At 38.6% G+C, this 26,889-nt stretch overlaps 2 protein-coding genes across 6 annotated transcripts in view; one reads left to right on the forward strand and one right to left on the reverse strand.

Annotated features, from left to right (window-relative positions):
• LOC122395386 (rho guanine nucleotide exchange factor 10) overlaps window positions 1–15,889 on the forward strand; it is a 45,937-nt gene extending 30,048 nt beyond the window's left edge. For 3 of the 4 annotated variants that reach the window (XM_043392901.1, XM_043392902.1, XM_043392903.1), the window contains 10 exons: window positions 8,114–8,327; window positions 8,644–8,881; window positions 9,346–9,531; window positions 9,861–10,157; window positions 10,239–10,331; window positions 10,402–10,626; window positions 10,709–10,870; window positions 10,939–11,145; window positions 11,229–11,543; window positions 11,633–15,889. In XM_043392901.1, coding sequence (XP_043248836.1) covers window positions 8,114–8,327; window positions 8,644–8,881; window positions 9,346–9,531; window positions 9,861–10,157; window positions 10,239–10,331; window positions 10,402–10,626; window positions 10,709–10,870; window positions 10,939–11,145; window positions 11,229–11,543; window positions 11,633–13,504 — 3,809 coding nt within the window. In that variant the 3' untranslated portion in view covers window positions 13,505–15,889. Of the gene's footprint in view, window positions 1–3,307; window positions 4,540–8,113; window positions 8,328–8,643; window positions 8,882–9,345; window positions 9,532–9,860; window positions 10,158–10,238; window positions 10,332–10,401; window positions 10,627–10,708; window positions 10,871–10,938; window positions 11,146–11,228; window positions 11,544–11,632 lie in introns of those variants that run through there. The other variant, XM_043392905.1, reaches the window with a different exon arrangement.
• Window positions 15,890–20,519: 4,630 nt separating this feature from the next.
• Window positions 20,520–25,678, reverse strand: LOC122395388 (transmembrane protein 47). 2 transcript variants are annotated; one of them, XM_043392908.1, is made up of 6 exons: window positions 25,452–25,678; window positions 24,757–24,817; window positions 23,281–23,467; window positions 22,852–23,001; window positions 22,705–22,767; window positions 20,520–22,632 (listed from the first exon to the last, which is right to left on the reverse strand). In XM_043392908.1, the coding sequence occupies exons 2-6, from the start codon at window positions 24,805–24,807 to the stop codon at window positions 22,418–22,420; spliced, it is 666 nt and encodes a 221-aa protein (XP_043248843.1). In that variant the 5' UTR covers window positions 24,808–24,817; window positions 25,452–25,678; the 3' UTR covers window positions 20,520–22,417. The 2 variants fall into 2 exon arrangements, with proteins under 2 accessions (XP_043248843.1, XP_043248842.1); XM_043392907.1 differs by lacking the exons at window positions 24,757–24,817; window positions 25,452–25,678 and adding an exon at window positions 23,782–23,914.
• Window positions 25,679–26,889: the final 1,211 nt, after the last annotated feature.

The raw sequence follows: 26,889 nt of genomic DNA on the forward strand, positions 1-26,889 counted from the left end.
TACCGTTAGAATTTTTAGGTTATGTCGACCCATTGAATATTTTCCTCGGTGTTTCGTGAACGATATATTTCTGTGTATCGTGTTATCGTTTGCTTTTCGAATATAGACTTCTTTATTCCCTCGAAGATGTATAGAAAAAAAGTCGACGATGCAGCTGCGCGCACAGAAGCGTCGATAAATCGACGTTTCGTCGCTTCTGGGGTTGGTATTTCTATCTACGCAGATAAGGGATTTTTCTGTTCAGTCGTTTCAAGGTGACGGAGATATTTCGCAGAACGGTTACGAATGTTTTCAAAATATTAGCATGGAAAAAAACCAAAACATAAAACACAATCATCCGTCATTAGTGTAACGCGATACTATTCTACCTTATCCTCGTCTCTTCGATGTTTACGGAGAAATGATGTAACGCTGCTGTCGTGCACCATGCATTTATATCAGTCGATAGAATTGTCGAAATACCATAAATGCTCGGTAAGCAGAGACGAACAGAATTCTTATCCGCGTAATAATTTCAAACAACTAATAAACTTGGCCAATATTTTATTCAAATAATAAATAAGCAATGAACGAGATCGAATAAGCATCACGAGTAAATTGCGTGTGTTTGTTCAATGACCATCAATTCGAATGCAACGTTACCCATCTCTGTCGGTAATCTTGATTTGTACTTAATTTGATCACTGAAAAAATTCACGATATTTTCAACGAAACGAATAGTTTTGTGTTATTAAATTTCTCAATTATTCTATCTAGATTACTAAACATTGTTTCGTGCCGTAATAAAGATTTCATTTCTTTTGCAAATCAGTTTCTCAATATTGCGATAGGTGGAGGATCTAAACCACAAGAGTATCAGGGTTTTTAATAACCCTACGACAATGTCAGCAAGACATTTTTTCGAAAGGGTTACCATAAGCAGATTAGTTCGAGGACGACATTATCGAGCGTGTGAAAAAAACTTAAATTCGTTTTGTCGCGTAAGAATACGATCGTGGGCAGAGTACAAACTGAAGATAATCGGAAAAACGTTGGAGATGAACGTGACACTGCCGTTTTTCTTTTTTCGTTGAATTCTTTCGGTCTAGGTAAAATGCGATCTTTCCCGGTGGGATAATCGAGTTCGATCTCTTGCAATATTCATGTCGACAATTTCAAATGTTTGACGAAGCTTGCACGCCACGCTCCAACGGATTATGCACGCGGAATTACGTAACGCGTACAACGCAACGTGACGAATGTCCAGTGGCTAATTCCATTAAGATACAGATCCAAGGTTCCAGGAATACCGGTAAAAAGAACTGACACGTGCATCTCGTATCGACTGTGCAACCCTAATATGCGTAGCGTTAGAAAATGATGATACATAACCTCACATTTATCGTAGGCTTACGAAGTTTCGCGCAAATCGTAACCAAGTCGTTTAATTGTCTTGAAAAATAGAAACTGGTTAGGATAAAAGAACCACACGTGCTAAGTCATTTACTAAATACTATGGGAATCTTTTCTGCACGCTTGTTTGAAATTATCGGTGATGCAATCGCAATTCTGACTAACGCCAATGTTTTCTTTTCGAATATTAATGATACGAATAGAGCTCTGTATAAACAAGGTTTCAGATGTGTACATAATTTTTTATTCATTAGTATGGATTGTGATTAAATACTAGTAGAACTAGTGCATAATACAAGATTATGCTCTGATTTGGTTTAATTATAGAAAGTCCATTTTGACCCGAAATTAAATTTTTGCGTTATTTATTAATCCAAATAGATTATTGGCACTTCGTAATTGAAACGCTAGTCACCAGTGATCAAAATGGCAGCCAACGTGTTAATCGTCGTTGTTAGACGGTATCTGCCAATCGTAGAGACGTTCGTTTTAACTGAACGTTTGTTTTTTAGAGCAGACGATATTATGACCGACGATCACAGCTGACTATCATTCGGACCATCTGCAATATTTATTATTTTAAAATTTATTTTTATTTTTATTTAATGGATCGTTCGTTATTAACTGTTGCGCGAAAGCATAACATTTCTCTTTTTCTATTATTAGTAAACTATACGTTAAAAAATTTTTTGATGTATCGTATCTTGCGAACGAGTTAGTTTCGATTGATTATGCGCGAAATGCGCGTCGAGTCTAAGCTTAATGGACGAAACGCTGATTGAATATCAGCGCTAATAGTCGCTGGCGTTGTTCATGCCGCTTTCTACGGAGCGATAAATAATCGTTGCATACATGCATAACACGGTCGATCGCGCGCAATTCGCAGAACCTTCGCAATGTCGTGCAGTGTTCATTCATGCTTCTCTTCGTTAGCTTTCCTTCGAAGACGGAGTTTATTTCAAACCAGAGGTTATCGCATTGTCTGGATTAATTACAGCTGTTCCCTCGGTTGTAACATGTAAAATGCGCCTGTAAAGCTTCTTTTTTCAAATAGCATTTTAACCCCATGTCGTACAATGACGAAGCTGCTTAAGTTGAAAATACATTTTTATTAAAAATTATAACGAACGTCACGCGTAACGTTCGTTGGCCATCAGTTATTCGAATAAAAGTTTCCCCGGTCGCTTGTCCCAGCCCTAATTCGAATGCATACGAAAAGTTTTTCGATCACGCGTTACCATAATTTTTTGCCAAGATACCTAGCTGGGTATTACGTTACACAGGAGAAATAATCTCTTCCCTCAGAATTACGCTTCCATGAATTCTCAATGCACTCGAACAAAACGGAAAGAAAATAAACGGAACGTTCCTACAAATGTTAGGTTAGAAACGTATCTTTGCAGCAACGCCGGGGCAACGATATAAAAAGGTACCGGCACGGTTTTACGATATTATACAGGGTGTTCGACCAACCCTGGGAAAAATTTTAATGCAGAAATTTGTTGATGGAGGCTTCGTTAAAAAGTTATTAACATTTGAAGTTCCACCAGTAATGAATTTTTTTCTCGAAACTTGGGTAGGATTTCGGGGGTATGTCTATTCACCAAAAATAATTGCAATTGTCCCCCGCAACTGAAAATAATTTTTCCAGAACGATTTGAAATTTTTTTTTCGTCGTAAAATTTCACACCTTTTCGAATTTTTTTCTAGAAAGTGGGTAGGATTTCGGGGGTATGTGTAATGACCAAAAATGATTATAATTGACCCCCACAACCGAAAATAATTTTTTTAGAACAATCTGAAAAATTTTTTTTCGGCGTAAAATTTCACACTTTCACGAATTTTTTTCTAGAATGTGGGTGAGAATTCGGGGGTATGTCTGTTGACCAAAAATACTTGTAATTGACTGCTGCAACTAAAAATAATTTTTCCAAGCCGATTCGAAATTTTTTTTTTCGCCGAAAACTTTCAGCGCCTATTCGAATTTTTTTCTCGAAACCGAGTAGGATTTCAAAGGTATGTCTTTTGAGCAAAAATGCTTGTAATTGACCCCTGAAACTGAAAATAATTTTTCCAGACCGATTTGAAATTTTTGAATTTAATTGTTAATAACTTTTTAACGAAGCCTCAGTCAAGAAATTGATATTCTTGATTTTCGTCTTATTTAGGCCTCTAGAATCTCCCATTAAAATTTTTCCCTGGGATGACCGAACACACTGTATAATGAACACCGTACACGTCGAATTATTCGTACCATAAATAGCCCGACACCGTTAGCGTAGATCGCAACGAGATCGCTAAATTATCACCGTTGGAATATGCACGTGAAATTGGCTGTTTCGAATACCGAATCCCATCAGAAATACTTCTTTGCCTCGCTTGTATATTTTTCCACTCAACGAATACGAAACGGCTCGGCGAGCGAGACATACACTACCCGCCAAAAGTTTCGAGTCGTTGAGTGACCAAATCCTTTTCGATTCGATGCTACCAGGCTTTGAACTGCCTAATTTTCTATGATTCCAGATCGATCGATAGATAGATTCAAACTCGTCAAAGATCTCTTGCACAATGCTAATAATATCAGCAAATTTACATTTTCAGTTTCACGAAACAAATAAATTCAAATTTTCTCCGCGTAAATAGTCAATAGAAAATGGCGTACAAATATTTTCTACGGTATTTCGTAACGACGGAAATTCTTTTGGAAATTATTTGCCGGATTTCTCATTAATTTATTACGTGGTTCTTCGTGACACACCTAGCGGGAAATCGTGCGTTAATCGAAGCCTTCTTTCTGGAAACTCGACTGCGATGACTGGCTGACCGTTCGACGAACTGTTTCTGTACTTGAATTTTTGCCAGAACTTCCGTGTATCTTTCTCGCGCGCTGACACCGATCAATCGTTACGCGTTTTAATATTTTCCTTGCTTCTTTGTCGTTTAATATTTTTCGTCGATCGTTTCGGCATTAAATTCGTGTAAACGATTGATTTTCAGTAGGCGGGTTCGGTGGACGAATACTTTAATTACCCACTGTATATTGTAAGTAGGCTAGTACACTTTGTACTCTGTGATAGCGCCACTATAATTCTCCGTCGCGTTCGGTCGAGTTTGCAACAATTTCAGCTCAATAAAATAGCAGCGGTAAGAATTGAACAGATTCTTTCTCATAAATTGCTATAGTTAAACTTTAATTTCCGACCGACAGTGTATGCCAGCAGTTAAACGTTAAACCTGCAACATCCTCATTGGGAACTGTTGCATTTGCATAATATATCTACACTATTGTGGCCACTTTCCTACACTTAATGTATATTCGTTTATTTTGAAAAAAGGGTATCAATCAGTTGATTCTTCGGGGGTACAACAAATTTTGAAAAACGTGAAATATATTTTTGAAATAATCAACTCAATGAATAACCGTTGCATCGCGTTGGTCCAGTATAATTTTCTCCGTCTCTGTCCACTGCACGCATCTGTCCTTGACTTGGAACGAGCGTGTTTGGAAATAAATAACACAATGCTTAATTCTTGGAACACCAATTCTACGATATCTCGGTCCCCATGCCATGACCGTTAGGGAGATATTTACTTAAAACATTCCAGAAGCTCGACTTTCGAGCCAAGAAAAACTCAACCCGTTCAAATCGTATTGACCATTCGAGCAATACAATAATTTATCAGTTTATGCAATTTATATTGCGTAGTAGTATTAAAAATTTGCTATATCTGTCGAACTATTTAATTCCCAGAAATTAGATCTTCGATAAGGAATTTTTTTCTCGAAACTGAGTAGGATTTCGGGGGTATGTCTCTTGACCAAAATTGCTTGTAATCGATCCCTGGAACTGATAATATTTTTTCCAAGACGATTCGAAATTTTTGTTTTTCACCAAAAACTTTCAGCACCTACTCGAATTTTTTTCTCGAAACTGAGCAGGATTTCGGGGGTATGTCTCTTGACCAAAAATGCTTGTAATCGACCCCTGCAACAGAAAATATTTTTTCCAGAACGATTTGAAATTTTTTAATTTCACCGAAAAATTTCAACACCCACTCGAATTTTTTCCTCGAAACTGAGTAGGATTTCGGGGGTATGTCTAATCACTAAAAATGTTCGTAATTGACCCCCGCAATCAAAAATAATTTTTTCAGAATGATTTGAAATTTTTTAATAACTTTTTAACGGAACCTCAGTCAAGAAATTGATATTCTTGATTTACGTCTTAATTTGATCGAACAACCTGTATAGATAACATAAATTGCATGTAATATTTCGCTAGACGGTGTTTTCATTCGTTATTTATTATTGGAATAAAATTTAGTTCGTTTTTAGTTTTTCCTCGATCAGGGCACTAATCGATGTTAGCGTTTCTCTTTGCACGAGACATCGATGTCCTTTGAACTTGAACTTAGGATCCTTTCTCTAGCAATTAACGACGCCGCGATGCTGCTGGCGGTCCCTCGTGCGGAAGTGGCAGGTTCTATGCGTTTGTCGGTTTTATTGGACCTTCCGGTGTGCGTGCCGCGCTTAAGTTACTTGGGCGTTAACATCAGGGTGATTATCTGGTTAACGCGAGTTCGTTCTGCGTTTCGCAGGCTCTTTCCCACATTTATAAACGACGCGTGGTGGAACGGTTTTGCGTATACAGCTGTTTCAGACGGACCCGATGTAAACACGACCTCCGCGTCTCATCTTTTTGCTTGTACCACGGCCGCGATAGAACGTTTGCGAAACCTTCTACCAAAATGGTATTTTAATGGACTTCAAAGTGGCTTAAACATTATCTACATTTCTTAAATTTAATTACTTTCTAGTATCAATATATGATTCATCGTGATAGAAAAGCGAAGAGATATCGTTGCCTAAAATTTAGATAATAAATTCCTTCATTAATGGAGACGAGTTGAAACCTTCTATTTAAATCTCTTCTGGTAAAATAACTTCATTTATCGAATTGAAATTTTACGCAGAGCAAGTTTAACCGAACTCCTGCCAAAATATATTCGAATCCTCTTATCTGAATGTGCACGCCAGTTATTTGAATGAAAAATCAATAATGGGGTGAATTAGCGAGGTTCTATTATATCGAACGATCCAGTTATATAAACTGTTTGTCCTCCGACAGGTTCAGACAAATGGAGTTCTACCGTATATAAGACAATGATCAATAATAATAGGAATAATAAGTCGATGGTTGTGGCATATCTGATCAGACTAAGAGAGTTAAACCAAAGTACGCAAATAATTTAGATATTTATATCAAACACATTAAATTGAATAAATTTAACCCCTTGACACGGTGGTCACCGGTGACCGGCAACAGAGAAATAGAGAAATTTTTGGGCAAAATTAAAAAGTTTCAAATCGTTTTGGAAAAATTATTTTTGGTTGCAGGGGTCAATTACAATCATTTTTGGTCAATAGACACACCCTCGAATTCCTGCGCATTTTCGAGAAAAAAATTCGTGTAGGTGGACAAATTTTTCCAGAAAATTAAAAAATTTCAAATCGTTTTGGAAAAATTACTTTCGGTTGCGGGAGTCAATTACAATCATTTTTGGTCAATAGACACACTCTCGAATTCCTACTCAGTTTCGAGAAAAAAATTCGTGTAGGTGGACAAATTTTTCGAGAAAATTAAAAAGTTTCAAATGTTTTTGGAAAAATTATTTTCAGTTGCGGGGGTCAATTATAATCATTATTGGTCAATAGACACACCCTCGAATTCCTACTTAGTTTCGAGAAAAAAATTCGTGTAGGTGGACAAATTTTTCGAGGAAATTAAAAAGTTTCAAATCGTTTTGTAAAAATTATTTTCAATTACTAGGGTCAATTACAATCATTTTTGGTGAATAGAGATACCCTCGAAATCCTACTCAGTTTCGAGAAAAAAATTCGTGTAGGTGGACAAATTTTTCGAGGAAATTAAAAAGTTTCAAATCCTTTTGGAAAAATTATTTTTGGTTGCGGGGGTCAATTATAATTATTTTTTGTAAATACACATACCCCTAAAATCCTACGCACTTACGAGAAAAAAATTAGTTACTGAAAATATAACGTGTGGCCAGAAAAGTTGATTATACGCAAGTAAGTAGGAAGCACGTATCATTGCGAAATCGATTATACGATGACGTTTGCGAGCTTCGAGAGACGCCAACGTTGCGAAATGATCTTGAAGACGCATAATTTTCATCGATGCACGGCGCCGATCGTCTCAGAACTTTTATAGGAGGAAATAAGTAGCTCGATGGACTCTCGGATATAAAAGTTTCCTGTCGGAACATGATCGTTGACCATGATTGTCCCGACTTTCTAAAAAAGTAAAAGAAGAGAAGAGGATGATCGAATCTTGAACCGATTGACACATGTTATATAAATAGAAAATGTCGTCACTCTTTTAACAAAACTATAGTAGTATTAAGGCGTATGGTAACGAGTTGATCTCGGGGAGTCTGTTTAGCAAGTGTTGCTCTTACGAGAGTTACTATTGGAATAGTATAATATCGTTCAGATTTATTTTTCCCAACATTTAAGATCTGGGAAAATTCACCCGTTTGATTCTAGTGTAATTGAATAAAAAAAAAAAAAGAAAATTCGAATTTGAAGAAGTTCAAGAAAGGTGTACAGAGAGCGTTGCTTCAGCGTGGCCCGTTTCATCGCGACACTCTAGCGACGCAGTTACATTTCAAAATAGCGCGTGTCGCTTCGTTTCAGATGAACCACGTTCAAGGTGCAGATCATGGGATGACGTAGGACCGACTAAAATGGAAACTGTCGGCCAAACGCACAGACAGCATCACCCTTCCTTGGAGGCGACCAGGTCCAACACCTCGACGCAGTCGGCCAGAAGCGAGGATTCCTGGTGCTCCGCGTCGGATCATGACCTCTCCTCGGACGACGAGAGCGAGAAGAGTAATATCAGTATTAAGTAAGCGTCAAAATCTTAAAAACATTCATACAGAAGGAAAGATTCTAAACAATTCTAAAATAGACAATTAATATTTTCATTCGTAAATTGCTGATGCGAATAAATCTAAAACGACAATCGTAGTAATTTCCCGTAGGTCTAAAAAATATTTAATATCCCGCGATTTAGAATCTACTAGATTATTTGTTGGAAATTGGACGTTCGTTAAATAAATTGGGGTGTCGTTGGTCGTACAAGCGTGTTTACGTTATACAACGTTCTCGACCCTGGGATTCAGGTCCTCCCCGGTGTAACGATTATTGTTAATTCGTTGCAGAAGTAATTGCCAATTGAGGAACACGTTGCACAAGGCGAGGACGCTCTGCGACAAGTGGAGGTCGCAGAATATGCGAGTGAGCAACGCGGACCCGTTGGACTCGCCCGGAAACCATGGAAGACTGTCGAGATGGTTCAGCATTCGACGAGGCTCGACGCAACAGTACGACGTCGACTCCTCCGACACGGTGTCTCTTACGAGTCCCATCAAGGCGCCGCAGATGCCGCAGCTGTGCGAAGTAATGACGATAACGGATCGTTTGGGATCCTCGGTTTCTTAACTGTTAAAAGAGGATAGCCGTTTTCCTTTTAACGCGTACGATATAACGCAAGGTTAAACTTTCCACGGATTCATCCCCCCTCGAGCTCAACGAAACCCGACACCCGGTAGAAAAGGAAAGAGAATCGATAAAAGTGCAGAAAGCGAGACACGCGCGGTACAAAGAGATGCCGTAAGAAGATTTTCAAGTCCCGACGTGCTAAATCCATTCTCTTTTCTCGTCGAGGGCAATATTCGGTTTCGATTCTGCGAAAAATACCCCCGACATAACCTCCTTCGCCGTTGGGTCCCAATTCTTAGGAAAGTTAACCCTGCATTGCCGGTGTTCCTTTCTTGATTCGAAGATGTTTCCTTGCTCGTACCCTATTCAATGTTGTCTCGAAACGTGGAACGATATTCCAGATGTTGGAAACTCTGCTTCAGATCGAGGAGGAGAACAGCAGCGCGATGTTGCAGTTCCAGTGCATGCAACAACGCAGGCAGACCCCGCCGGCCCTTCCACCGACGCCGGCGAACTTAACCCCCCAGCAGTTGAAACGTCGACACATAGTGGCCGCTATAGTGCACTCCGAGAACAGTTACGTGTCGACGTTGCAGAGGCTAGTGAACGTACGTACGGGCGGACGCGAAAGCTCCAGCATACGCTCTCGAGGAATCTCGCGTTTTCCGTTTAACTCTTTGACTGCCACGTCGCCCATATATGGGTGACAGAACTTTTAACAGTGGAACTAAAACAATGAATTCTCAAGTTGAAACGTTAAAGAAAATCAATTTTAATAGGCTTCGTAAATTTGAACGAGGTTAGAAAAGTAACTATTACGACAACTTTTAAGTTGTGTAGTTTACAATTGCCTGAAATTAAAGTTTTGGTCTCGTAAACAATTTTAGGATTTTTGACTAGCAGTCAACGTGTTAGAAATATACCCACCGTGTTGCAGGATTACAAGAAACCTTTGGAGGAGTCCTCGCCGCCCATACTGAGCCAGGCGAAAATAGTAACGTTGTTTCATAGACTGCCGGAGATTCTGCAATGCCATACGTTGTTCAGAATCGCGCTGGCGGAATGCGTCCGCTCGTGGGACAAAGACGAGAAGCTTGGGGACGTGTTCGTCGCGAGCTTCAGCAAAGCGATCGTTCTCGACATTTACAGCGGGTTTATAAATAATTTTTCAAGGGCCATGGATCTGGCTAAACAGGAGTCGAAGAGAAAGACCGCGCTCGCCGACTTTTTCAAGGTAAACGGTAATGTTCTTTTCCCGCTAATTGTACATACGCCGGGCGACGGAGTAAACGAACCGCCGTTTCTTGTGCATCAGGTGAAGCAAATAAGCGCGCACGACAGATTGTCCTTCTTCGGATTGATGGTCAAGCCAGTGCAGAGGTTTCCGCAATTTATACTATTTTTACAAGTAAGTGTACCGCGTTCACGTTTAACCTTCGATGATATTGCATCGGAATGACATAAGATTGTCGCGGCAGGACTTGCTGAAACACACGCCGCAAGGGCACCACGATAGAATGTCGTTGCAATTAGCGTTGACCCAATTGGAGAGTTTGGCGGAGATGCTGAACGAGAGGAAGCGCGAGGCGGAACAGTTCCAAGCGTTCAAAGAGATGCTGCGACACGTGTCCGGGAAATTGTCACATCGTCCACTCTCGTCTTCGTCCAGGTATCTCATCAGGGAGGACAACGTGACGCAACTGGTGAGTGTAGCAATTTTTTAAGGAATCTACCAAACTTTATGGTGATTTTATTGGGTTGGTATGACATCGTCAATTTTCATAGGAATTTAATCAGAATGGAATGATAACGAAATCCAAAAGACGAAGGTTACTCCTGCTGAACGATCTCGTGGTGTGCGTCTCGGTAACGCCAAGGTCCGCGGAGGATTTCAGCGGCAGCGAGAGACTTACTCTAAAGTGGACGTATCCTGTGTCAGATATCGAGGTATAGTAATCTAGTGTACGGTTGTTTTACGAGGGTCTAAAAATATTTTTAATATCGTAATGTCTCAGATTCAGGATACGAGTACCTCGCCAACGTTGAGTCGTTTGTTGACCGCTGGCCTGAACAAAGGCGGCAGTTTGAAATCTGACAAAAGCGGAGAATGTGGACAAGCAGGGGCGGACAATCTCTGCGTAGAAATGAACGATCTTATGCACGATTACGAAGTAATGTCTAGGATAAGCGATTTGGTTGCACAGCTGAAGGGCAAATACGAGGTAAGGAATAACTTTAAAAAACTCGCAACATTGCAATCACTTCCGGTTGCAAATATCAGTTTGTTTTTGCATTTAATTTAAAGGGGATGACGCTCGAGAAGACCAAACAAATTCTACAATCCATACAATTGTCGATACAACAAAAGGACGAGGACATGGTTTGGGCGGACAGTTGTTGCCTGCAGTTGGTAACGAAGCAAGGTCAAATGTACACCTTCCAAACCGAGAATCCCCTGGTGAAGAAAGACTGGATAACCGAACTTAGGCTAGCGCAGCTGGCTCTGGACCCGAACAATTCCCCTTCTTGGGAAGTACCTGAACAAGAACAAAGACCATCCACCAAGATGCCGCTTTTCGTTAGCTCGCAACAGGTGTACCATTCGCAACATCAGACAGAAGTAAGATATCAATGGGATCTTTCAGGGTGTTTGAATTACCAAAGGCGATGGTACCCGGTTAACCTCCATGTTTTTTCCATCGTTTTCAGGTACGTTGCGGTTGTTACTACACTGCGCAGAATCCACGTCCGACCAGGCGCCGCGGCAGAAGTCAAAGCTACTTATGGATATGCACGGGTGACGGTATATCCAGTCACGTAACGGTATTCGGCCAGTCGACGATAGCTTCGGCGACCTCTTTGAAGCAGATCACCGCGTTCGACTTGGTGGAGACCCAGGTGGGTGCTATAGAGTTCGTGAAGGGCTCCGCGTCCGATCCGTTGTCGCTGGCGGGCGACGTCGTGTGGATGGGAACGGACTCCCGCAAGATCATAATCTACGCCGCCTCGGAGCCCGAGAAACAGGAGGAGCTGGGCAACTATTCGGTGTCGGGGCCGGTGATGCAGATCAAATACCATTGCGACAACGTCTTCGTCGCGCTGGGAGTGGGTCTGTTGCTGCTGTTCAGACGGCAGCTGGACGGCGCGTGGAACCTCAGGGATCCGTTCGTGATAACGTTGGGCAACGAACCGGTCTCCTGTCTGATGCCGATCAACGCCTCCGTTTACGCGGCCTGCGGTAAAAAGGTTTGGGTACTTAACGCGGTGACCGGTGACATCGCGAAGAGCTTCAGCGCTCAGCACGAGCACGTTGGCAGCGTGAAGCTGATGGCTCACTCCGGCGTGGGTCTGTGGGTCGCGTTGAAGAACTCGAGCACCGTTTGTCTGTACCACACGGAGACGTTCAAACACCTGCAGGACATCAATATAGCGTCGAACGTGCTGAGAGTGACCAGATCGAACAACGCCACGAACTCCTGCGGCGACAATTTGAACAACAATCAGACGTCCGTGACGGTGACGGCGCTGCTGGCGTGCAAGGGCCTGCTCTGGGTGGGCACCAACGTGGGCATCAGCCTGACGATCCCGCTTCCGCGATTGGAGGGTGTACCGATCATCAGCGGTCGCGTGAACATCTCCTATCACGCGCACTTCGGTCCCATCACCTTCCTGCTGGCCATACAGAACCCGAAGAACTCGGTGAATTGCTCCACGGACGAGACGAACGACGAGGACAGTGTACAATTGAGGCCCAAGGAAACGGAGAACAGAAGCGTCAGGGATCGTGCTAGCCTGGACTCGTCGATGTCGAGCAGCATCGTGAAGCTGAAGCAACAGCTGGCGGGCAGCCCGGTGATGCTGAGACGGAAACGTAGCAAGGAGTACGAGTACAGGGGTTCGAAGACGCTTCCCAGGGGTTTGGGCTCCGGCGGTGGATTCCTGTCGAACTCGATGTCCGGGTCGCAAAGCTCCGGGGAGAATTGCGACGTTTACGGGCTGTACGGGGAACTGATGTACGTGAAGGATTACGAGAACGAGAACAGCTCCGGTATCGATCCGATTTACGAGTCGTTGAGGAGAAGCGACCCGGAGCTGGCTGCCATACCAAATAAAGTTAGTACCTTAGACCGTAGATTGAAGATGAAGATCACCAGACCCAGGTCGTTGGATCTGTCGAATTGGTCGGTCGACTCGCACGCCAGTTCCCTGTACACGTCCTCGGGTTCCGAGGAGAACCTGTCGCTGAAGACGGGCAAATTGTCGCGCAACAGCAGCACAGCCAGTAGAAACGGACCGTACGACGCGACCGCCACTACCAACAGCAGCATGGTGCAGTCGGTGCCCGAGACGATGCCGCAGTCCACTAGTATAAAGACGAACGGTAAAAAGATGAACAAGACTCTGCAGCAGATAGAACAACCGAAACGAACTGTTCTGACGCTGATGGGCGGCCGTGGTTACATTAATTGGAGGCAGTTGAACGCGCAGTCCCTCACCGACAAGTCCTCCAAGTCGGGCTACACGTTCAAAGATCCAAACAGCAACGACGCCCACATCGTCCTGTGGGAGATGAAATTATGATACTCAGTTACGCTAGGCCTATCGTTACGCCTATGTTGGTACGAGTAGATATGTTAATACTTTCGGGGCCGGTTACGATAACGTTTTCTCGTAGTATCGGCGAATAGGACCAAAAAAAAGAAACTACTGTCGAACTGATATCTCTTTAAGTGATAAGGATCCAGGGACGGGGACTGATACTGTACCGACGCCATCGATAAATAAGCAAAGTACCGTTTCCCATTAAATTTCGTTAATTTCGTAATCGATTGATATCAATTGCGGTTGCTTCTGACTATTAAATTTCCTATCGCGATTGATCGAATGATAATTAGCCGTTACCGATACCGTATGAACCGAGTTAGCATCGATATTGTTGTAATTGTGTAAAATATAGGAAACAGAGTCTGATATTAACTGAGTAATTGTAATCGAACACAAACGTTAAGTAATTCCTTTTACCAATTAGATTTCGTGATTAGTTGAAATTGTGTCTGTCTTCTTGCGTTGCTTACTTCGATACGTTTACGATAGCATCGATGCATACGTTATAGGTTATACTTGATATAAAATTGCTTGGATATCGTCGACGTGTATCGGTATCAGTCCCTTCTCTAAATATAAGGATACTCGGTGGTAAGGATTCGTTGATTAATTAGCACGGTTTTAAGTCAGTCGCTGGTGTTCATTTAGAAATGTTTTGAAACTACAGGACAGTCCTTACCGTTAGCAGTGACAAATGTCTAGTTCTCGCGTAGCTCTCTTGAAGATAAAAACGTTTTTGTATTTTATAACACGCTTCCATCGTGTAGTAAAGATATCGTATACTTTGTTACAAACTGCGTTCACCGTATACGCTCGTGTCTGTTATTGCCAGTGATTCTTAACCACTGTTTCGTAAATGTTTAACAAGAGATTTAATGAATTCCTGTTATAGCTTTTAAAATTAACGCTATGACCATCGTTTCGGATCAAATGCAGCACTCATTCTCCATAAACCGTGCCACGAACTCGGGAACGACTAACCTCTTTCAAAGCAGTGATGGCGAACCGAGAATCTTTTACCCGCCAAAATTTCTGTATCGTGGCGTGCTGATTTACAATCGATATAAATCGGTTACCAGAACGAAATACTAAATGTTTACATCTCTAATCACAGTTTTTATTTATATCGTACGTTAGCATTTAATTACTTCGATCGTGATGATAATAATTGGTACTGTACAGTCGAGTATCATGACTAGCATTAAGACTAATATAAATATTATCGATACCAGATAGGTTAGTATCATAGCCTTTGGCATCAAGTTACAAATCGATATTTTCTGCCAACTACTTTGGTATTGAGTTTTTTGAATACGAAAAATCATTGTTTGCATTTATCATTGTACGAAAACGTCCTTATTTATAATAATCGTTCATCATTGTATCGGGTCTGGATCATTCGTAAAGTTTCATCGAGATTTGTTGATATTTACCAAAAATATTCACCGCAGATCGGAACAATTACTACTTGTTCGTCTGTTAAAAAATTAATATACAATTGTTTGCCATCACTGCTCTGAACTGTGCCGTGGGGCTTAAAGAGGTTAGGGACCACTGCATCTATATTTTTTGTGTGCAAATTTATAATAGAGAAATTAGAGTCTGGATAATCTAGAGCCGTGTTACGATTTGAGTGAATTCGGAAATTGTTGTGAGAGTGTGGTACGCGTTGTTGATGGATAAATTAGCTCTCGAACGTGTATTTTAATAAATATTGTTATTATTGAGGTTATACGGCAGAATAATTTAAAGCAGCGAAATATACGCGTTATCGATAATATGTTGAAGAACCTGTGAAATTCAAGGTTCTTTACGAATTGATCTTGAGTGAGATTTAGAACGAAACCGAGCGAATACCCGTTGATTCGAAGCTCGATTATATCGAGCTTTATTTGCTCGGTGACGTTTCGTAAGATACCGAGTCTGTATCGTTATCTTACGCTTTTGGTACGCAGGACGTTTCGTATCGAGGGAAAGACGATTGAATTTTTTTATGCATTTTGCAATTTTCATTTCGAGTCTTGTTGCGAAAACTTAAGGGACTCCCACCCCTTTTTACACGGGGGAAATGAAACAACACAGAGCAGCACGTCTGTGATTTATTCATTTGATTTGTTAGCCGCTATTAGCGTACAAAGAATCTCTGACGATATCTCTAAAAAAAAACAAAAAACAAAAATAATTCTTTTTTTTAATTTTTTCAAACGAGAAAAAAAATAGAAAAATGTAAAAAAAAGATACAATTACTATTGAAACGCTTGCGCGAACTTATTAGGACGCGTTTGGTTTTTGTCGTTGGACGAAATGAAAAATTTAAATGGAAATTTTGATGTTTAGTTTTGTTGATGTGCTTTTGTGAGAGAAAAAAAGTGAAATCTCATTGCAACTGCACTTTAACGGATGACGATAATGGATCGTCCTAGCGTTTAATAGCATTTTTTCGTGGGTGCGTAAAGATATTTTATATCTTTTATAAGCGTCGGCACGTTGAACAGTTTTGATATATATTTTACTGTCGAACGCGATAGAGTCAGAGTTGGGGGAATTTTATTCTCGAATAACGGAATAAAAATGTTTGATCTATTCGTAACCTAACTTTCGCCCACGGCGTTGTACGTCTGAATATCGATTTGAAAGATTCGTTTGATGGATTCTAATTTATAAATGAATTTATTGTATTTGTTGTTCGTGAATAAAATTTTTGCCCTACGTTGGGGAAGGATTTCTTCCAGAATGGGGAGAGAATCAGCGAAGGGAAAGGAATAGAACGAACGGAAATGATCCCAACGATCGACGACGTGCGTTGTTTGTTTGTTCTCTATTTGTGATAGATTCGAACGAGGACGGAGAGGGGTTAGAAGGGGGAAAGAGTTTATATCAGTTACCCAGTGAGAGAAGTATATCGTAGTTTTGTCGCAAATGTGCTGTTAAGTTTTCCGCTATCGGCATGGACGAACGAAAAGTCTGCGTGTACATATACATTTTCCGAGGAAATTAATTTTTATATGGAATTGAATCCTGGATAGATTTATATTTTGTACACTACCTTTTTTTTTCTTTTTTCTTTTAGGTTTATATAAATATATACATATGTAATCTTATTTTGTATTTATACGGATGATACACATACACGTGGAATAATTATTCAGCAATATTTTGTTACACGTACGTACACGCACACATTGAGCACACGTGCACATGTATTTATTACTTAAATGCCGTAGCGTTGTGTCCATTGTTATGCATATATACATGCTGTATATGTATACGAGTCCGAAAATTTTGTTACGTTAGCGTTTCGGAAAGGTTCTTCGGTACGATAATTTTTGCACTCTTTGTATGGCTACGTTGCTGAATATTAATAATTATTTAAAAGCGAACAGAAGATTGTTTAGCCCCTCTACCTTTCCTCGCATGTATCGAAGTTTACATTCTTTTGCTTAAGTTTTATTTTGATCATTACTGTAAGTTCACAATTAAATGGAAATCGTGATTACGTGCGAAACAAATATTGCTAAACCCATCATCCTATCAAGTCATATTTTCCATAGTTATACAGGCTGTCCAGCCACCCCTGGGAAAAATTTTAGAGAGTACCAATTTGTTGATGGAGACATTGTTAAAAAGTTATTAATGTTTAAAGTTCCGCCTGTTTTAAATTTTTTTCTCGAAAATGCACAAGATTTCGAGGTTATGTCTACTCACCAAAAATTATTGTAATTGACCGCCGCAACCGAAAATAATTTTTCCAAAACGATTTGAAATTTTTGAATTTTGTCGAAAACTTCACACCTTCCCGAATTTTTTTCTAGAAAGTTAGTAGGATTTCGGCGGTATGTGTAATGACCAAAAATGATTGTAATTTGCCCCAGTAACAGAAAATAATTTTTCCAGAACGATTTGAAATTTTTGAATTTTGTTGAAAAACTTCATATCTTCCCGAATTTTTTTCTAGAAAGTGGGTAGGTTTTCAGGGGTACATGTAATGACCAAAAATGATTGTAATTGACCCCCACAACCGAAAATAATTTTTTCAAAACGATTTGAAATTTTTGAATTTTGTCGGAAAACTTCACACCGTATCGAATTTTTTTCTGCAATGTGGGTAGGTTTCCAGGGGTACATGTAATGACCAAAAATGATTGTAATTGACCCCCACAACCGAAAATAATTTTTCCAAAACGATTTGAAATTTTTGAATTTTGTCGAAAAACTTCGCACCTTCTCGAATTTTTTTCTAGAAACTGGGTAGGATTTCGGGGTTATGTCTATCCACCAAAAATGATTGTAAGTGCCCCCTGCAACCAAAGATAATTTTTCCAAAACGATTTGAAACTTTTTTTTCCCGTCGAAAAATTTCACGCCTTCTCGAATTTTTTTCTAGAAACTGGGTAGGATTTCGGGGTTATGTCTGTCCACCAAAAATGATTATAATTGACCCCTGAAACCGAAAATAATTTTTCCAGACCGATTTGAAATTTTTGAATTTAATTGTTACTAACTTTTTAACGAGGGCTCAGTCAAGAAATTAATATTCTTGATTTTCGTCTTATTTTGGCCTCTAGAATCTCCCATTAAAATCCCAGGGATGGCTGATTTAACACTGGTACGGTGGATCTCAAGGTGTGTACACTCGTATGGTTTTCTTTTATTATTACAATTCATAATATAAATGGTAGTAGAGGTTAACGGTACGTGCGAAGAACAAGAGAATCACACAGATTCATGTTTTGTCTGATATATATATATATATATATATATATATATATTTATATATATATATATATTTATTCTTTGTACAATATTACGATATGTTTACATTGTAGTATGGCGCATAAATAATTTTTTTTTTTTCACATAATTCTACTGATATCGCTTTGTAACATCTCTGACAAGGGAAACGAATTTACAATTTCTCTGTTTCTATATATCTTTCATGACACCTACTACGATATGCATGGATAAGTACAATATGTGTACTATACAATATAAAATATCGATAAGTATAGAGTAAATTATTTTTCTACTTTGTTGCGGTTATGTATGTGAATCTATCGCATACAATGAACACTCTACATTGCATATATCCTTCCGTTTTAAATAATCGTAGAAACTTTCCTTCCAACTATTCGGGATGTCTTATTACAATGTACAAATTAGGAAGTAGCTATCATAAACAACAGTTCTCTGAACAGGAAAAGCGTTCCTTCGTCGTGCACGTTTCAGATATGTAAATTTCATCGTCACATCTGACGTGATGTTAACCTAACCCCCGTGAACGAAAGAAACATGGGCGAAGTTGAAATAAAAATTCATTACCCCCGGGTACTATACATTCGTTATTTCTCCATCAGCTTGTCAAAATATTATTCTCTATCGTTTTTCAACGCACACGAGAGAAGTTGCTTTACGTTCGAGACCGTATACAAGTAACAAATAACTGTAACATTTTTTTTTACTCTGGTATTGGTGCTCTATTAATTCTACGTTATATCTATATTTGCTTAATTACACAATCACCTTATCTGTTCGCTCGTAAATCGTATATTTATATATTTCGTGATGATAGAGTAGAAAATGATGAATTGTTATCTACATTTGCAAATTCTAATGCGGAAATACGAGCTTATAACGAATACTTGGTAAATCGATACAGTGGTATATTTTATAACGATGGTTGCAAGTTGGAAGTATTCCGTTAAATTGGAATCTCGGTTCATAAATTTCACGAATTCTAGCTTGTAACTTGGGCGTCCTGAAATTTTTACTTTTCAGACTCTTCACGTCTCTCCGCTTTCTCAACGAGTACCAACGACATACTGTTGGTACCAATCGCGGTTAATTTCATTGCCACCTTCTTCCTTCGAAAGAGCAGCACAGTAGTGACGTATACAAGCAGAACTTGACTCGTATCGTACTAATTGTTGCAATCACTTGAATCCTTCTTTCGTTGACGCATACGCTTGACCGTATTATAAACTTCTTAATCAACATATCAACGATTCGCTTATTCATTTTCTTTCAAACACCATTGTTCAACGCTCGGTTATGCTTAGTCTTATACAGTACTCTATTTCAATAAATAGCACATATCAAAATCGAAAGGCGCAAATCGACAGTGTTCGGCAAAAACGTAAATGCACTGTAAATTCTTAGGTTTAAAGTTCACATTTCTCTCTTAGAAAGCATGATTGATTTGCCGCGTTATGCGATGTGCATGTATGAGTTCTTCATCTTTCTTTTCTTTTCTTTTTTTTTTTTGTTTCCTTTTAGACGACCCTTTAGGGTATCGCGACAACTGCATGTGTATCATTCTATTACATGTATTTATAAAATACCTATATATACATATACGTACACGTATGTAATGCAGATAACATAACAGATAATACCTGCCCGAGCTGCCTCTATTCCATCGCACACATAAACGTTTGGTGCTGTGTTTAACTTAAAGTGTACTCGACTTATAGGGAATTTCAAATTTCTCCCTACAGACAATGGGTAAAACTGATAAACGTTCGTTCGATACAAATTAAGAGTGATGAGAAAGAAACACGGTTACCCGAACAAGGAGTCACTATGAAATACGTAATACTGCTAGAATTTGTATCTTTGTCCAGCTGTGTTCGATGAACCTTCAATATCGTTAACCTTGTTACGATCGTGATATTGAAAATATCATCGGAAACTTCATAACGCGTACATATGTCAGCTCTCACATTGCATACATGTTTTGTTAAATGTCAATAATTTCGTAAGATTACTGTCGATATAATGACACATACTAATTCATTTCTTTCTGCGAAAATAATGGAACAAAAACAATAATCGAAAGTACTGAAAAAAAGAACTTCGAACTATCAACGAAAGGTCCATACCAACTTGGCGTATATTTTAATTTGTACAATTATTTTTGAACGTTTCGTTAAAATATACATATCAACAAAGGCTAAATAGTCTTAATATTTTTCAGTCGTTTTAACTGCCTTGGAAAAAAAAAAAAAAAGGAAATAAATTGCTGCTATTACTAACGTAACGCGTAAAAATAAATATTTCGTGTAAACGAACACTTAAATATCTTAATCTTATGCTATGAGGTGTACAGGAAGGACAACAAAAGTTGATTTCCTCTAAAACTAAATCAAATCTGTTTCGTCTGTTTTTGGAAGAATTACAGGAAAACATTTTTTCTTTCCTAACCTTTAAAATGCACTTTTTCTTTAAATTTATATATCTCGTAACTTGAAAATAATCGCGCTTGTGAAATGAAAATTGATCAGAGGTAGCATTTGCACGTTTCGTATGATAAAAAAAACACATCTGGTAGTTTCATTAAAAAATAAAGGAAGACTTTTGGATGAATATACGTACCCGTATACGTACGAATACGAAAATAATAAATTTCGTGTAATAGAAAAATTGATGATTTAGTTATTAGATTACAATTACACCGCGATAAATGCACGTACACAAATTGGATCATTTTGCATAATTTTACGGTTCCTTAAACCGATGAGAAGTATTATTTTATCTCGAAAAATATGTTAAAAATCGTTAAAAATATTCTTATTCGTAACAATCGACCAAGTGTGCCCAAGCATGCGATTTTTTTTTTTTTAAATATTTGTAGATTCCGATAATCAAGATTGATTTTACTCGAATTGTTTGTGGTTTCATTCATATACGTTTCTGTGCGTGTATGTAATCACAAGTTATATTACTTACAACAATTTTTTGGCCAAGATTTATTGCAGAATACGTGGAAGTATTAAGTTAGAAACATTACTTTCTCGTAATGTTTTACCAAAAAATACTAGTAAACATTACGATAATATAAACCATTTGATTAAAGCAAATATCACTTTCGATAATAGTAAGAAAAAAAAAAAAATAAATGAAAGCGAACAATAAATTACTAACGTCTAATATATATATATAGATATGTATGAGTGTATGTGTACGTGTTCGTGTGTATGTACATACTACATATAAAAAATATACTAAACATAATAAATATTAACTAACTCAAAGCTGCAATGTTTTACGCGAAAACGAAAATAAGAATCAATGATATATTACTCGACTAATGAGAGGCAGTGTTCTTGACTTATTATCGTATTAATTCGTCATACTTCGCAGCTGATTGTAGCTGGAATTTTTGTTCCGAGTTTTGTAAACAAAGTGGCGTTAAATTGCGTTAAGTACACATGTACTGTATGCTGTTAAAAAAAGCATAAATAATTTTTATAACTAGCCAAATACGATAATAAAACGGTTAATAGGGGCACGGTGAAAATTACCGCGCAGCTTACAGGCATTAGTAAATCGAATAAGTTAATATTAAAAAAGTATGTCTTGCCATTATGTTTAGAATCAGACAGTAATAGTAAATGCGGCATTGGTATCAATTGATTTCTTTTCACAGATAAGTTAACGCAGCATCGATGCTACCATTGTACCGGTATCAAAAGTTGATTGGTAAATTTAAAAAATAATGTAAATATACTATATAAAAAATATTTGTAGTTGTATAATACACATAAAACATAATACTATGGTAAACTTAAAATAGCAATGGTCCCGAAATTGTTGATATGAGAGATTGGAAAAACTGGTAACCAATGAGTGAATTAATCAAATCTCAGTCAAGTTGCAAACCCTTTTTCGTCAAATATCCAAATGATGGATCGATTAGATGTTTTGTACATCCTATATCGAAGTAATGGTTATGTCCGATACATGCTGGTGTAACAAGTAGACTACATATAAAAACCATTCACTCTTTATACGTGTGTACGTCATTTTTTTTCATGAATGTATCAAAACGTGAGGACAGAAAATGAAGAAATTAATCACCTAGAGAACAACGTCGGGCAGGGAGCAATGCCACTAGGCTAATTGCGTCCCACTTCGTCCACCATGATGACCCATTCCAATCATTGAACCACCGCTACCGATATCGTCGCGTACGATCTTCCTTTCTTTGTAATAAATCTCCTCGCTCTCCTTATCGCATAACAACAACACGGCCCCGCCGAACAAGAATATAGCTGCACCCCATCCAACTCCATACGCCCACCCGAACTCCCATACTGTCCGATTTCCTGTAAAATAGTCACAATATTCGTATACGTGAAATAAAACGTGTCTAACAGTTTTATAGATTTATTACTCACCAAGATTGAGTTCTGCTGCAAAACACACTGGATATATCACTAATGCTATCAAGAGTGATATCACTGAAACACAACAAAATAAATCTATAGTATAGGAGGAGATGTCTACATTAATACGCGTACATTGTCTCGAATTGGCATACGTACGTGCAAAGCCCATGCAGAAGACTGCGAATCTATAATACTTGTGCTTGTCACGATTATCTTGTGACCTCAAGCCAAGGCCTGTGAGAACTGTTGCAGCAATGTCCGTTATTAAACATACTATGCACAATACAGCAGCTGCTTTTATGTAAGCTGTAAGGAAAATAAAATAAATATAAAAATTTAATTACGATAATAAACTTTTCGTCGATTAGTTACGCGCGTATTTTTTAAAGCAACTGGTCATCCTCAGAAATGTAAAATATACTGTACGACCATATACTATACTTTTTATGTATATACACAAATAATAAAAAAAAAAGATATACAGGGTATCCTGGATCGTAACAGCCAACTTTTGTTTGGAGCTTTAATTAACTGATAATTAAACGTAATTTAAATAAATTTATTAAGAATGAAGGCTTGTTGTACCAGTGTCTCTGGCTTGATAACATCCTGCTGGATCTGGCATGTTAAATGGCAAAGGTGTGGGTGCACCTTCTTCGATACAGTGGGCAAACAGACCTTGTCTCCATCCCAGTGCCATTAACCAATCGGTAGATGCCAAACCCATTATCATCAATAGTATAACTATTATCCCACATATGAATGCTATCACCTGTAACCAACAGAAAAAAAAATATTTATACCATGACGGTAAAAGGAAACTACTAAATATATCCATCAACACCGATAATATTGTAGCCACAAAGATTTGGAAACATGTGATAGTAAAATTCTTGCTCCTTAAAAGTGTGAATGCAGAATATAGATAAAGCATCACTGTTGAATATCATATTATGCATCATAAATGTTATTATTACATTTTATATTAATAGTCAACAATGATTACAACGATGTTATCGAGAGTACCGAAATAAGAACAATATAAATAAATCGCCACAACAAATTCACGAAGGAACTCAAGTGTACCTGTGCGATTTCAGTATCGCCCATGTGATCATCCGCGACTGTATACATGATCATCGTAGATCTATAGTGTACTTTCGAGACAGCCCTTGACGGACAGAATTGAGGAACCTAGTATTTAATTAAAATCGTTTTGAACTTTTTTTTTTTCACACTTTCTTCGGCCCCCTCGGGTACCAATTACGGGACATCGTACACTGTTCCGCGGAACACCCTCGGCAGACGACAGGGAAGCATTTAGAGATCGTTCGAAGACGCGAACACCTTCGCGAACACCTCGAAGGTAAACACGATTCAAGAACCCGGTTGCATTTCTCGCGAGTACTCGTGGAACAACTTTATAATCACGTCCCGCCACGGGCCACGCGCGCGTTACATGATTGCTGGTGAAATTCCCTCTCGGCGTACGGCGAAAAGTAACGAAAGATTGCTCGTTCGGCGAGGTCAACCAGGGACAGAGTCTCTGTCCGTGGTTGGGGGAGTAATTGGGTTCCAGGGAGGCTGCGCCCATTAAAGGTCGTGGCGCAGTGCGCGTACGCGGTAGAGGGTGCTTTTTAGTACAGACGGAACTTGAGACGTACGCGTTCCATTTATAAAAATATTTCTTAACGCGTAAAATCCTCCGTCGCGGACCACGTTACATTCGTAACAGTCTTATTACATGCAACGCAGCTTTTCAATTATCTGGAAATTATATTCGATGGGCCAACTGGAATATTCTTAATACAATATCTCACACAACGTAACCATGGTCGTTGATTTAGATTTCATTTGCTTATAGAGATAGAAAATATCGATGTCGATGTTTTATTTTTTATTTATTTTAATAATGTTAGGAACACAAAAGTAACGATAGTCACGATCGTAACTTAAACTCGCAATTTCAGTTTCTCGATCAAATTTCATCGTGAATTTCGATGTCACAACTTTTATTGATATTAAATATAAATTACAATAAAGTTAATGGTTGAAACTTACCTTCAATGGCCTGGTAATAGTGATTGTTTCAATGGTGGTTGTTTGTGGCATTGTTGTTTAGCTGTAATAAAAACATAATGACAAAATAAGGAAAAATGATGGTACCGATAAAACAAATATATTGCTAATCATAACTGAACAGAAAAGCGATTGCATAGAAAGGATAAAAATATACAAGAATCTTGCGAATTGATATTTCTGTTAAATTGGATGTTGAAATAAAAGGTCATCAAGATGACTCATAGATCCTGCTGATTATGTTTATTCTACATATTTTACATGGGTTATAGAAATTTGATCTCTTCTGGAAATTAAATAACATTCGTGTATTAAATTATTGTATGAAATTACATTATAATTGCGATATTAATAGTCGATGGTAAATAGATATTGTTAACAAATTATATGAAGTACTTGTTACATTATCTCCTACAGTAAATAAATGTTCCACCATTGAATTCAGAGCTACACCTGAATCATTAGTAATTCGTGTAACATTCAAGGAAGGTTAACGAATTACGATATAAAAATGTTATTTTAGGCGTTAACGAACGAGAAGATTAGTCACGCTCAAAGCAACTCGTGTCTCGAATTATATGAAATAGATTCTGATCGTTCTCTGTACGAAAGTAGGGTGACGAATGGAAACACAGTTCTCATCTTAACAATTACATTGAACGAAACAGTACACTTACAACAATGGATATACGTATTCACTTTAGAACACTATCAATCTGCATACGCATCAAGGCATTAAATAGATGAACGTAACTTCAGAATTTGACAGCTAGTAAATAGATCGCGCGAGAACGCGAAGCGAGCACGGAATATACAAACACCACCAGCGCGATTCAATTTTCGAGGGTTATGTCACCGAAAATGTCAACAACAGGTTTCAATAATATGCTCCCTATATGCTCGGTTACTGCTGACACCCACACAACGAGGAAATGCAGAATGCCTCAATGAATAATCACTCGAAAAGCATCCAAAGAACGAACGTTCTTATTGGCTCTCGTCGCGACAAGATTTCTAACCTCGGCTACGATTGGTATTTCACGCGTTTACCTCAACGACGAATAAAACTCGGTGAATGACGTGCTCTCGAACATGTGTGGCCAATAGAAAAACTGATCTTAATATTACAATTTCCAAACTACCAATAGAGCAGCGACGTTCTACTTTTCCATTAACAACGCAAGCATTGTTCTCTGCGTTATCGTATGCGAGCATGACACGGGGGTTAACAAGTTACAATTTTCTGTTAAGAATTTGTTGTGGATGATTAAGGTTGAACAGTAATTTTTCTGCGATTAAATATGGACAGAGTCACAAAGTACAGAATCATCAAGTTTTGAAATCGTTGCACACAGATCGATAGGGCAAATTTTCTGATTACATACAATGTATTGTTTCACTAATAATGTCTACTCCTTTGAAGCAAACATTTTTGTATGTAGAATAACATGTTTTAATGAAGATAAAGCTACAGAAAGTAAAATTGTGTCCCTATTTATTTGCATTACAGTTTCAGTTTTTCTTTATAGGGCACCTACAGCCCTTTGACACCAATACTTGCATCACTTTCTTTGACTCTTCAGAATAACACAGAGTTTCAAACTTTATATCGGTAGAACATGATATTCAAAGAGGTGGCACAGGTTTTGGCGGTTTCCTGGAAATGACGTAATTTCCAAGAATTACAATTAATTTGCATATTCGGGATTCCGGTGAAATTTTCGCCGATTTTCGAGCTTTTGTATCAAGACTTTTGTATCACCATCGATAATAATTTAATTTGATATTACTACTACAAATAAATAATTAGTATATGTACCATTGTATTTACAACTTAACAGTAACCACGAAGAGGGGGTAATACATTCGGGAACCATGATTTATGCTGTGAGAGAGGAAACTCACCAACTCCCATCCAGTGATGTTAGATTGAGCACCGGGTGCACTACTCACACTATGCCAGATCACGCGTATGTGAGCTCGTGGAGTTTCGGAGAGTCGACAAAGGCAAACTGACACACGCCCCCTTTCTCGATTCTCCGAAGCTGCCCGAAGTAATTTCGGACCGTCTCGTGAGAGTCGAGAGAGGAAGCTTCACATTTGCCTTCTTTTTCT

This window comes from Colletes gigas, unplaced genomic scaffold, assembly GCF_013123115.1.
Source record: "Colletes gigas isolate AHSC1104 unplaced genomic scaffold, ASM1312311v1 Colletes_gigas_Sc00005, whole genome shotgun sequence".
NCBI classification, from domain to species: Eukaryota; Metazoa; Arthropoda; class Insecta; order Hymenoptera; family Colletidae; genus Colletes; species Colletes gigas.

What these genes read in the sequence shown, in the direction of transcription:
- LOC122395388 (XM_043392907.1), bottom strand. Translation starts at nt 23,835, where the DNA reads ATGATCATGTATACAGTCGCGGATGATCACATGGGCGATACTGAAATC. An exon ending in TTATCAAGCCAGAGACACTG is followed by an intron (nt 23,002 to 23,280) that starts GTACAACAAGCC and finishes TTTTCCTTACAG; the next exon opens with CTTACATAAAAGCAGCTGCT. An exon ending in CTTCTGCATGGGCTTTGCAC is followed by an intron (nt 22,768 to 22,851) that starts GTACGTATGCCA and finishes GTTGTGTTTCAG; the next exon opens with TGATATCACTCTTGATAGCA.